The 11,315-nt window shown below is 35.8% G+C and overlaps 1 protein-coding gene across 1 annotated transcript; it reads right to left on the reverse strand.

Annotated features, from left to right (window-relative positions):
* Positions 1-6,085: 6,085 nt before the first annotated feature.
* LOC121416444 lies at positions 6,086-8,193 on the reverse strand. The gene has a single exon (XM_041609940.1). It carries the CDS (start codon positions 8,182-8,184, stop codon positions 6,529-6,531), a length of 1,656 nt encoding a protein of 551 aa, XP_041465874.1. The 5' UTR covers positions 8,185-8,193; the 3' UTR covers positions 6,086-6,528.
* Positions 8,194-11,315: the final 3,122 nt, after the last annotated feature.

The following is an 11,315-nucleotide window of genomic DNA, read 5'->3' on the forward strand; positions in this document are numbered from 1 at the left end:
TATTTAACAGGTTAGTAATTTGCAAAAAACATAATGAAAATATATTTCATTAGGAAACATATCACTTTCCCCATCCCCCCCCCTCTTTTCATTATACCACCCCCGCCCCCCCCCTTCGTCTGTCAAAATCGTTTTATACATTATTTTCAACCATTCCTACATGTCCAATACATAAATTTGTTTATTGAAAATATGAACTGTGTGTAAAGACGGTTTTTTGTTTTACATTCAATTTCATGTATGCTAACAAAATTACTTGATTATAAAATCACATGATTATTTGTGCATTGAAAACACCCTCCTCATCACCATAATGATGACCTCAAAATACATCCTGCAAAGATTCCGATCAATTTAAAGTCTTAGATATTTTGAGGTGTGTTAGATCTGACATATCGGAAGAAAATGTTGATATATAGCACTCTCTTTCATTCCATTTTCATGTTTTTAGGAACGAATTTTGAATAAAATTTACTATATAGACATGCAAGAATGAGCAATTGAATTGATAGTTGAAATGAAACATAAACCATAGCTAAAATCGACCGGTACAAAGTTGATTACTGTAAGACTAAATTCGATTGGATTTTTTTAAATGATATACTCCTACATTAACACAACACACCTTAGACAATAAGACGATACTACGACTGATCCGATGGTCCGTGATCCTATCCTGAGTTCTCTTTGTTTGTATCATAAACTGCTAGAATTCTTTCTTGTTTATTCTGACACTCCTCGCCTTTCATACAGCTAACCATCATCTCAACTAATAATTCAGATCCTAGTAAATACTCCATTGATACTATGACTGATCCGATGGTCCGTGATCCGCTCTTGAGTTCTCTTTGTTCGTATTATAAACTTTTTGAATTCTTTCTTGTACAGTATATTCTGACACTCCTCGCCTACCATACAAATATATAATCTCATCCAAGAGTTAAGTGCCTATACTCTCGATGCAGCTATTCCTTTGGAGACCTCAATTATATTTATGTCCCTCTCTTTGGTCATAGGGATCTTTACAATTATAACAATATTTCTATTTGTGTGAATTTCCCTTCTTTTGCCTTTCGGACATGAGTTAAATCAAATGATAGGTCGATGATTCATTTTTTATTAAAGCATGATTATCTCCATTGAATATTGATCATTGCGACCATCACGTTGTTGCGACCATCACGTTGTTGAGACCATCACGTTGTTGAGACCATCACGTTGTTGAGACCATCACGTTGTTGAGACCATCACGTTGTTGAGACCATCACGTTGTTGAGACCATCACGTTGTTGAGACCATCACGTTTGCACTATCATAATGCTAGTATGTGTATTTTCTTGTTTGCATTTTCCTTCTTTTGTGTTTTGGAGAAAGAGTTAAATCAAATGAACAGAACATGATCGGTTGATGATTTGTTTTTCCATAAAGCATGATTGTTTGTAAGCCAGCAAGTAGACTAGTGGGTAAGCGATGAATCCCAATAATCGGAGTTTGAAATGAATATTCATTATGAATGACGTATTCTGTTGAATTTGGGGAATTGAAGAGTCATAGCAGTGTCATAGCGCGCGTAATTTGATAGCGTTGTAGAGACGTACAAACTTTTATGTGGTGCCAAAGAGAACTCGTTTGGAGAACGGTGTAATCTGGGTATACCCTTGAGCTGAGGGTCAAGTTTGAGAGATAGGCCTAAATAGCAGCTAGACTTAGCTGGCTAGCTAGACCTACTTAGTAGGCTACTGAGCCAGAACTAGTCTTAGCCTTAGGGTATCAGAGCCTGAGCTGAGGTAGCTCACTAGACTTGGTACCACTAGACTTCAAGTTGATCAGGTGCACTGGCTATAGGAAGGGAGGGGGGGGCTGTTACCCCAAATATTTTTAAACCCGGATGGCTTGGGGGTGGAGCCCCCTCCCCTCCAAAAAAAGGTAGTGAATAGTTGTAGGTTTACAACAATTTGAACAGTGAATAATTTTGAGTGCAATTTTCATCTGAAAACGAAAAAAAAATGGATTCATAACATGGAAATGGAAGAAAATACCCGGGGAGTGGCCATTTCCATTCACGAGTGGATACCATGCGCGACCATGGGGTCTCGAAAAGCACCCTAAACACGTAATTTCCATATTCTGAAAATGCACCCCTTAACAAGTATTGGCGTGTGAAACCCTACTCTTTACAAGTGTAGGAAACAAATCGATACTCTTGGCAAATATTCCTGAAATGAACCCCTAAACAAGTACAGGAATGTTTTATTATTACGGGTCCTTCGGTCGTCGGATTTACCTTATTTGGTTTAGTACGACCCCCCTTCTACACATCGCGCAAATCGGACTCTAAACACGAAGTGTTGGGGCAAAAAGGACATCCTTTATACAACATTTTAATTTTGTTTAATCATCCCCGCAAATTCAACCCGAAACACGTAATTTTCTTAGCGAAATAGATACCCCTTTTTATATAATTTTCGTGTTTTTGACACCCTTATCACGTTACGTACGTAACGTGCCCTATCGTGAAAAAAAAAACCTTTTTACGTGTTTTTTGGTCGCGCATGGTATCCACTCGTCAATGTAAGTGGCCCGCCCCCCCCCCCCCCGGGGGGGAAATACCCAATGCGTTTGTACACAAACCTATGGAATCACAACTCTCCAGACACAACGTGACGTCATCATTTCCAGGCGACGTAGGGGGTGCTCAATCAAAGCGTAATTTGGAGGAGTAGTTTCTTCGATTTTTATTTAATATTTTTAATTATTGGAAGGAGATATATGTAATATTTTTGGTATATTTGTATTGTGTGAATCATTACCTTTATTTTGATATTGATACGATTGTTTTTACACCGGTCAGGGTCTTTAATCATTTAGATTTATTTGTTCGGACTACCGCCCTCATATTATCAGTTGAGAAAATACAGACATTGACTAGCGCGAGCAAATATTAACAAATGCATATACCTCGGGTGCCCATTGACAAAGAAAAAAAACATGACTATGATATCATCTTTTACTGGACTATCACATTTTATTGGAAGAACCAATTGAAAAACATAATTCTTAGTGTTGCTATGACATTTGAAGTTCCAGCAAAAGCTGTTTACATCATGAACATAGCGAATATGTATTAAATGGGGGACTACTTTCTACCGCCTACCCCCTTCCCGACGATTGCACATCTAGGAGGGGGGAGGGTATGAGGTTACCCCTCCCGGGATCAAAGTGCAATGTTCCCTTTCCTGCTGAGGGTAGGTCAATCAGAGGAGGGTCCAGGGGGGGGGGGTGGTTTGTAGCTCATTATGGGCCAGACCAACTTCTTAATAATAATAGAAAAAATAAAAATAAATCTACTGAAGCCTCCCCCCTCTTATTTTACTTTCTCTCTTTCCCTCTCTCTCCCTCTCCATTTCTCTCTCCCTCTCCATTTCTCTCTCCCTCTCTCTCGCCCTTTCCTGTATGGTCTCTATTCTCACCGTCTCTCCATTTTTTTCTCTCCTCCATTTCTTCATCTCTCTCTCTCCTTCTAACATCTTTTCTATTCCTCTCCTTTCCGTCTTTTTTTCCTTTTATTTTTTAATAATTTTGTTTATCTCTCTTTTTCTCCGTCTTTACTTTGTTTGTATCTAAATTTTTTTCCCTCTCATACTTCCCACCACTTTGCCCACCCCCCCCCCTCTCTCTCTCTTTATCCTTTCTCCCCCCTCCCTTCATATCTCACCATCGTTCTACATATCATTTTAAATAAGTTCTACATATCCAATATACTCATTTGTAAATTTGAAATATGAACTGCATATAGAGTCGTTTAATAATTTTTTTTGTACATTTAATTTCGTTTACGCTGACAAAATTACTTGATTATAAAAGGACATATTTATTTGCGCATTACAAATCACCCTCCTCATCACCATCATAATGACCTCAAATTTACACCCTGCAAAGATTTCAATCAATTCAAAATAATTTCATTCAGATCGGTTGATAGTTGATGGTTTGATCACTTTTGTATAAAACTATATATTGTATTGCTAAACCTTTCTCGAAATGTACTACCCACAGTAAAGAAAGATATTTCCTTTCTAAATTTATTTCCATATGACTATATTTTTTAGCTCTCTAATAGGACGGAATAATTTGATTAAAGTCTATACATTAACAAACATTATTCAACAGTGTTAGTAATTCACAACAAAGCATAATGAAAATATATTATATCAAAAACAAAAAGCATAGTATGCTTTTTGTTTTTGACTTTCTACTCATCTTGAAAAATAGCTAACACTTGAAAATAAAAGACTATGATATCACATTATATCATAATATAGAAATGTTTTGTATGTACATTAGTTACACTTAAAAATGATAAATCATGACATCATGCTGCATATACTGTAGAGCGCTTAGAAACAACTGACAAAGTAGGTATTAAGCGCTATATAAGCAAGTGTAATAATTATTATTATTATATCAAAATACAAATGTGTGATATGTGCATTAGTTTTCCGAGTTTTAAGAAGTGAATTGTAATTTGCTATACAAGAGCAAACAACAAAAATATTGATCGAATCAAACAAAGCTGGGATTGTCAAGCGTTTAATTCAATAGTTCCCATAGTAACAACACTTCTCAGCCAATCAAAATAAAAAAAATTCGTTAAATCTTACATATCGCTGGAAGAAAATGAAAACATGTCTCCCGTTTTCTCTTTAGGAACAAATTTCGAATAAACAATGCTATATACAATAATAACAGATTCAATCGATACTTAAATAAAACATAAACCCTAACTTACCAAAATCTGTACAAAGTTGATTATTGTAAGAATAAATTCGGTAGGATTTTTTTTTATGACACATTTTCTACATTAACACAACACACCTTAGACAATACCGATTTATATACAACGTATTGGAACAACACAGGCCATATACAGTATAAACTGTTTACAAACTAAACGCAGTATAAAATGAAAATGAAATAAAGAATACAAATGAATTGAATATTATCCAGCCTATTTAATATGAAACCACAGACATAAGCCATGATATGTACAGTTATTTATCAAATTATCTAACTCTGACTGTTACACAACAATTATATTTCTGTTTTATTTATTTATAGCGTGGTACGTTCGACTATCAAATGTTTATTATTTCCAAAGGGATCTTTATAATGAAATTAATTTGCCATCATTTAACAATGTCGATAAACGTTACTGACCGCAGTGGGCATCAACACACAATTACAGTCGTTAAGAAATGACATAGCTAAAATATATTTCAATAATCCAATGGCTTGCTACTTGAGATTCCCTAGTAAGGTAATAAGTGTAATATGATATAATAGATTAAACATGTGGGGGAAAGAAATCATATATAATATTTGTTTGAAAAAAATTAAGCCGATATGAGGATAAAGTAAAAAGTGTACAGACGAAAGTAAATGAACTTATTGAAATAATACATCGGAACGATGAGTCAAAGCGCTTTTCAGATATCATTACCCCAGTGGGTGTTCATGAAAGTGTTTAGCACTGATAAAGTTGTAAGCACTGACAATTTCCTTGAGATACTTGGTTTTGATTGGCTCAGAGGCTCTGACATGTTGTTATCGTAACAGTCGAAGAAAGACAATTTGCCAATGCTGACAACTTTCATGAAACGGTTTCCAGGTCATCGGATCCAGTCAGTCATTCCCGCACATAATGCATGCATCAAGCTACATTGACTATCAAGTGCTACCTGGTACCCATTTATCACCTAGGTCGAGAGTGGCAAAGTGTTGATTAAAACGCCTTGCCATATGACGCCATGCCTAGTTGGGATTCGGTCACACGACCCTCTGTTAACAAGGTGGTAGTCATAACCACTATACTACAGTTCCTACACTTACTTGTACTTCACATAACTTTTCTCCTCCATTTTAATACAATCTTATTTCACTTCACCTTTTTTGCAAAAGGGAATTAAAAAAATCTATTTGATGGATAGTTTGGATTCAAAGACCCAAATAAAGCTAAGCGCGATTTCAATCCAAGGGGTAAAATGATCACTGTTAGAATAATATAAAATAACATTGAACGAAATAGCGTTTGGTAAATGATCGAGTTCAGCTTACTGTAAAAGTTAGTAATTTAGCCTTTCCCACAGACGTTCTACAGGGATCATGTGGTTAAAGTAGGCAATTGGTTAACACATTTGTAATTGTTTTATTCAGTTTACGAGTAAACTATACATTTTAATCAAAATATAAATCTTTAGACGGTTGAATGTTAGCCACTGTATTTTGTAAGACCTGGGGGTGGTGCTTCATATGCAAATTTAGCAATTGATAGATCAATCTTTAGTAAAGCAAATCATTGTATATTTGTATATAACATAAGCTGACCATTGATCAGTTGCAAATTTCCAATAAAATGCACGACTTTCAATTGATTTAGGAGTCTAAAATTCACTTGAAATCGATCGAAATTTCTTGCAACACCCCAATACCTTACACCTGTATATTGATACAACATTCACATTTGATGATTTACAAGATAAATGTCTTCTTGTAAAGAAGTAGTTTGTCTCCATCGCATACTACAAGGTTACCAGAAGGAGTAACAAGACAAGGGCTGACCCGGTCAGAGCTATCTGATTGCACGTATTCCACGATCCTCCTTGCCTGGATGATACCGTCACGTGACACCTGATCAAGTGCGTAGGTCTTACGCGCTCTGTCCAAGTACACGTTGTAGAGTGTGTCTGTCAGTTTGTCAACGCGACACTGTGACAAACTGTTCCACTCATCAGGGTGTATGACAGCCTTCTCTTTTCCTGATCGTGAGATGACAGTGCATTCATCAAAACCTGTCTTCACAACGATATCACCTGATGACAAGGCTTGTATTTCACCCTTCACCACCTTAAACTGCATCGTGATAGTGTTTACTATCTTATCATCAGCGGGATTTATGACGTAGATATTAGACTGCTTGTACTGAGCAGCGATGATCATCCCATCCCTGTCAAAATCAACATAAACACTATAATCGTCTCCATATCTTGGTATGGCGATGTCTCTAATCACATTCCATTGTCTGTCATACAGAGTGATGCATCCATCCAACCTGTAACCCTTGCAAACATCTCCCCTCTTACCACATAATATTATGTTACTGTCTATGGGCGCACATAATGTAATCCGCGCACCTTCATTAATTACTTTCTCTGTGTGTTGAGTGTTGGTGTTTGTAACATACATGGCATAGTTTAATTCACTTCGCACACATATCTCATCTTCACTGATGAATCCACACATACGCGGCAGCTTTATAACCAATGGAATGTGGACTGACTTGACAAGTTCCCATTTACCGATATACCCATCAATTCTACCATAGTATTCTCCACCTACTTCCCCCTCTACAAACTTCATTCTCTCAACTTCACTCTGTATTCGGTCAAGACAGTCGCTAACATCTTGATGAACATTCAAACTTAAATTTTCATCAATAGATGCAAGTACTTGAGGAGCTTCATTCACCAATGTTTCATCATGTTGGTTTATACGTGTGATGGTTGATTCAATGTTCTTAATAGTGTTTATTGCATGCTGATTCTTATTAGTAAGATCTTTGATCTTCTTAGAAACGATTTCGCTGATTTTCTTTGCATCTGATAGAAGTTTTGCTTCTTTGTCTTTGATGATTTGTCGCTCCTTTTCTCTCTCGATGTTGCAATCCTTGATCCGTTTTTCTCTCTTCTCATTTACTAGTCTTATTTCCTCATCTGCCTCCTCGTTAATAACCCTAATCATCCTGTTCTCCTTTTCTCCAACAGATTTGATCTTGTCGTAATATGATGCTTGAATGTTGTTGTCAATTGTCTGAAGATGAGTACTTCCAGACGTTGATACAGTCTTGATTTTTTTGATGAGGGCTTCCATTTTTTTATGAAGTTCCTGTATTTTTGGCCGTTTTTCATCCAGCTGTCTCCTCCTTTCGAAGATGACATCCTCGATGTCGTCTAGCTCACATGGTTTCTGGCTGTGATCTTTGGTAGCGCATGGATGACAAATAGGAATTTTGTGTTTCTTACAGTAAAATTTGATTGGCTCACCATGCTTGTCACATGACCATTTCATGTCATGACCTTTTCTAGGTCGGAGTTGAACTTGGTTTCCTTCGGGAAATCTTGATGCCATAATGTGATGTCTGAAGATTGTTTAGCTCTGGATGATAGAGGAAAAAATGTAAGAGATGGATAAAAAGCTTCAGAAGAAATGAAATCAAAATAAACTTCAATGGCAAGAAATAATTTTTGTACCTTACCAATAATTCTTCTCGTATATGTCAACACTTATGCAAAAACTAAACTTGATAATGAAAAAAACCCTCTACTTTAGCTAATGTACTGTGTTTCAGCATATCATAATCATCTCCCATCCCATTATAATTACAAATTACTATTTTAAGATGGATCATTTGAAAATTGACAAGTTACATTACCTGTTCACAATCGTTTAAAATCTTAATATGTATACCTGGACTTGAGATGAAAAACTGCAGAATCAGATCTAGATTACGATTTACCAAAAACAGAATATGACTAGAATATTTTAACAACACTTATAGGTCTCTTTATCTGATCAGAGCAATATTAATATTTGTTTTATGATATGATGTTGATGAGCAAATAGCATTCGAATAAGATTATTTTAAAAAAATACTAAATATGAATAGTGATACTTTGGACCACATTAGGCGCCAATGGAAGGTGGGGAGGGGATATCAGAAGAAAAAAAACTCTTCTATTTGTTTACTTACCACTTAGTTCCTCTTGTGTAGTGCATAGACAAGAAGCTATCATTATCTGTGCCTGCTATGTTAACCTCCAACAGATTGGTATAAAGATATGGGTCAACTCTAGGGCCTGTATTCTGAACTTTAAACCAGGGTTGTGGTTTAACTACTGAGAGCCAGACGTGACACACTCCCTGACAGTAGACATGGTAGACATCCAATTTATTAACTTATTTGACACCTAAATTCTCCATAATTGTCTGTGAACGAAGTATTTTTCTTCATTATGACAGCCAAAGGAAACAAAATAGTAAACAAAATAAATATGTATAATAGAAATTTAAATTGCGTGCTCCCCACAATCTAAGTACAGAGTTTTACCATGGTCTAAGTTAAACCTGTTTTCAGAATACGGGCCTTAATCTTTGAAGAAAGTCCGTCGCCAGGGGTACTTGGAACAGCCTCAACTTTTCCTTCTTCCATCAGGTTATCAGGATATTGCTTCTTTAAGAACATAAGAATTCTTAAGACATGCTTTGCAAGTTTCCTCTTCCTGTCTGTTAGTCTGGCTAACAGGTATATTATTTAACTGCATATAATTATATTCTTATAATTTTTATTGTTTGTGACTTTCAAGTAGGGAAAGAAACAAATTTAAGGGGGAAGTAAGGAAATGGAATACAGAAGGATGAGAAGGAGGAGGAGAAGAAGAAAAAGAAGAAGAAGAAGGAGTATGAGAAAAGGGAGAAGAAGAAGAAAGAGAAAGAAAGAAAAAAAACAAAAGGACAAGAAAGTTTAGACTTTACAGATATTTTCTTCATTAGAGAGAAAGATATGTCACTTTGAACTCATTTTGCCCCGCCCCTCTCAATATATCTTATTTGCTATCCTGTTGTAGATCCAATTTATGATAGCAATAAATCAACAAATGAGCTATTCCATAGTGTATGTTTGTCCTCATATATGGGGGCCTCTGAAAATGAGTTATCTCTTTTTTATAATGTTTACGTTAGCTATGATATTGGATATGAAATATCAAAAGCTAACAAATGCTAACAGATAATGAAATTGCCATTGCATGAACTGCTGTGATCTAATACGAAAAAGCAAACATTTTTTAAACACATTATTTAACAAAAGGAACGCCCCCTGGCAGGTCTCGCCTGCATTTCATCAAGAATCAATGTTGAGTTGGTGACAGTGTTGTAGTCAAGGCTCAAACTTCCAAGGCCAAGGCCAAGGCTTTAATACCCAAGGCCAAGGCTTCAATAACCAAGGCTGAGGCCAAGGCATAGAAACCCAAGGCCAAGGCCTGAAAACCTCAAGGCCAAGGCCAAGGCTTTTCAATTGTACAATATATGGAAAAACAATTAGACATCAATGCTTAGGCAGCATACATGACACTCAGGACCAAATGTATAAAAGGTATGAGCGAGCAAAATTTTTGACCCTTGTACATTTAAAACGAAAATAATTTCATGATAGATCATGTAGATTTAGACATAAAATTAAAATAAATATGTAGTTACCTTTGTACATTTACATGTAATTATTGTTCTAGGCGATTCGCATTGCAATCATTATTACCAAGGTGATCTGATCCTGGCATGCCCATGTCTTTCTCCTCTACCTGGGACGGGAGGCAGAATGTTTTTTTTTTTGGGGGGGGGAGGTCAAAGCCAAAAATGCACTTACAGTATAAGTCAAAATGAGAATTTTGGTGCAGTTCAGCAAAGCTTTTTTAAGTTATTTCTAATTGATGAGACAGATATTTTGATTTAGGCTTTAATTAGCGAGCAAGTGGTTTTGAAAAAAAAAAATTTTGAAGTTGTAAAACTCGATTTTGGGTCAATTATAATGCTAATCACTGTTAAAAGGGCATCCTTGCGAGATGTTGTAATAAGATGTAATAAGAAATGAAATATAAATATTTCGAGCTGTTTTTGTAATCATGAAAAAGGTATTAAAAGGTACTAAACAAATTAACGAGAGCACAAAACACAAGCTGAATTTTTACAGACCAGAAAAGGAAGCTGTTCTGGACTGCATTTAGTGACTAATAAATAGGATACATAACTCACCAATCAAATAATGCAAGCGCAAAGCGCGAGCTCAAAAATTTGTAATATTCCGACCTAAAAACTAGACATTCTAAGCATTTTTTTTTGTGTAAATTGAATGCGAACCTTAACAATAATTTATGCAAGCACAATCCAAAATTTGTTGATTTTGAAACCTAAAATTTTGCTCTGTATGCCATGCTTGGCCCCTCAACATTTTTGAGCTCATCATGCCATTGATGCCATAGCCCATTTGGAAATGACAAAATTGAAGTTTGTGTTCAAGTTTACCGAATCTTTTCAGAATATCATTAAAACTTAAACAATCTTGTTGGTCAAAGAAAATAATACAAGGAAAACCTAATGGAATAGAAATCAACCTTGTTATCATTCTTTAGAGTAAGCTATTTTTAAAGTATGAAAATTGTTGTCTAAATTGCAGTCAGATCTGTCAGAATTATTCCTGTCATAAA

Source organism: Lytechinus variegatus, chromosome 6, assembly GCF_018143015.1.
Source record: "Lytechinus variegatus isolate NC3 chromosome 6, Lvar_3.0, whole genome shotgun sequence".
NCBI lineage: Eukaryota > Metazoa > Echinodermata > Echinoidea > Temnopleuroida > Toxopneustidae > Lytechinus > Lytechinus variegatus.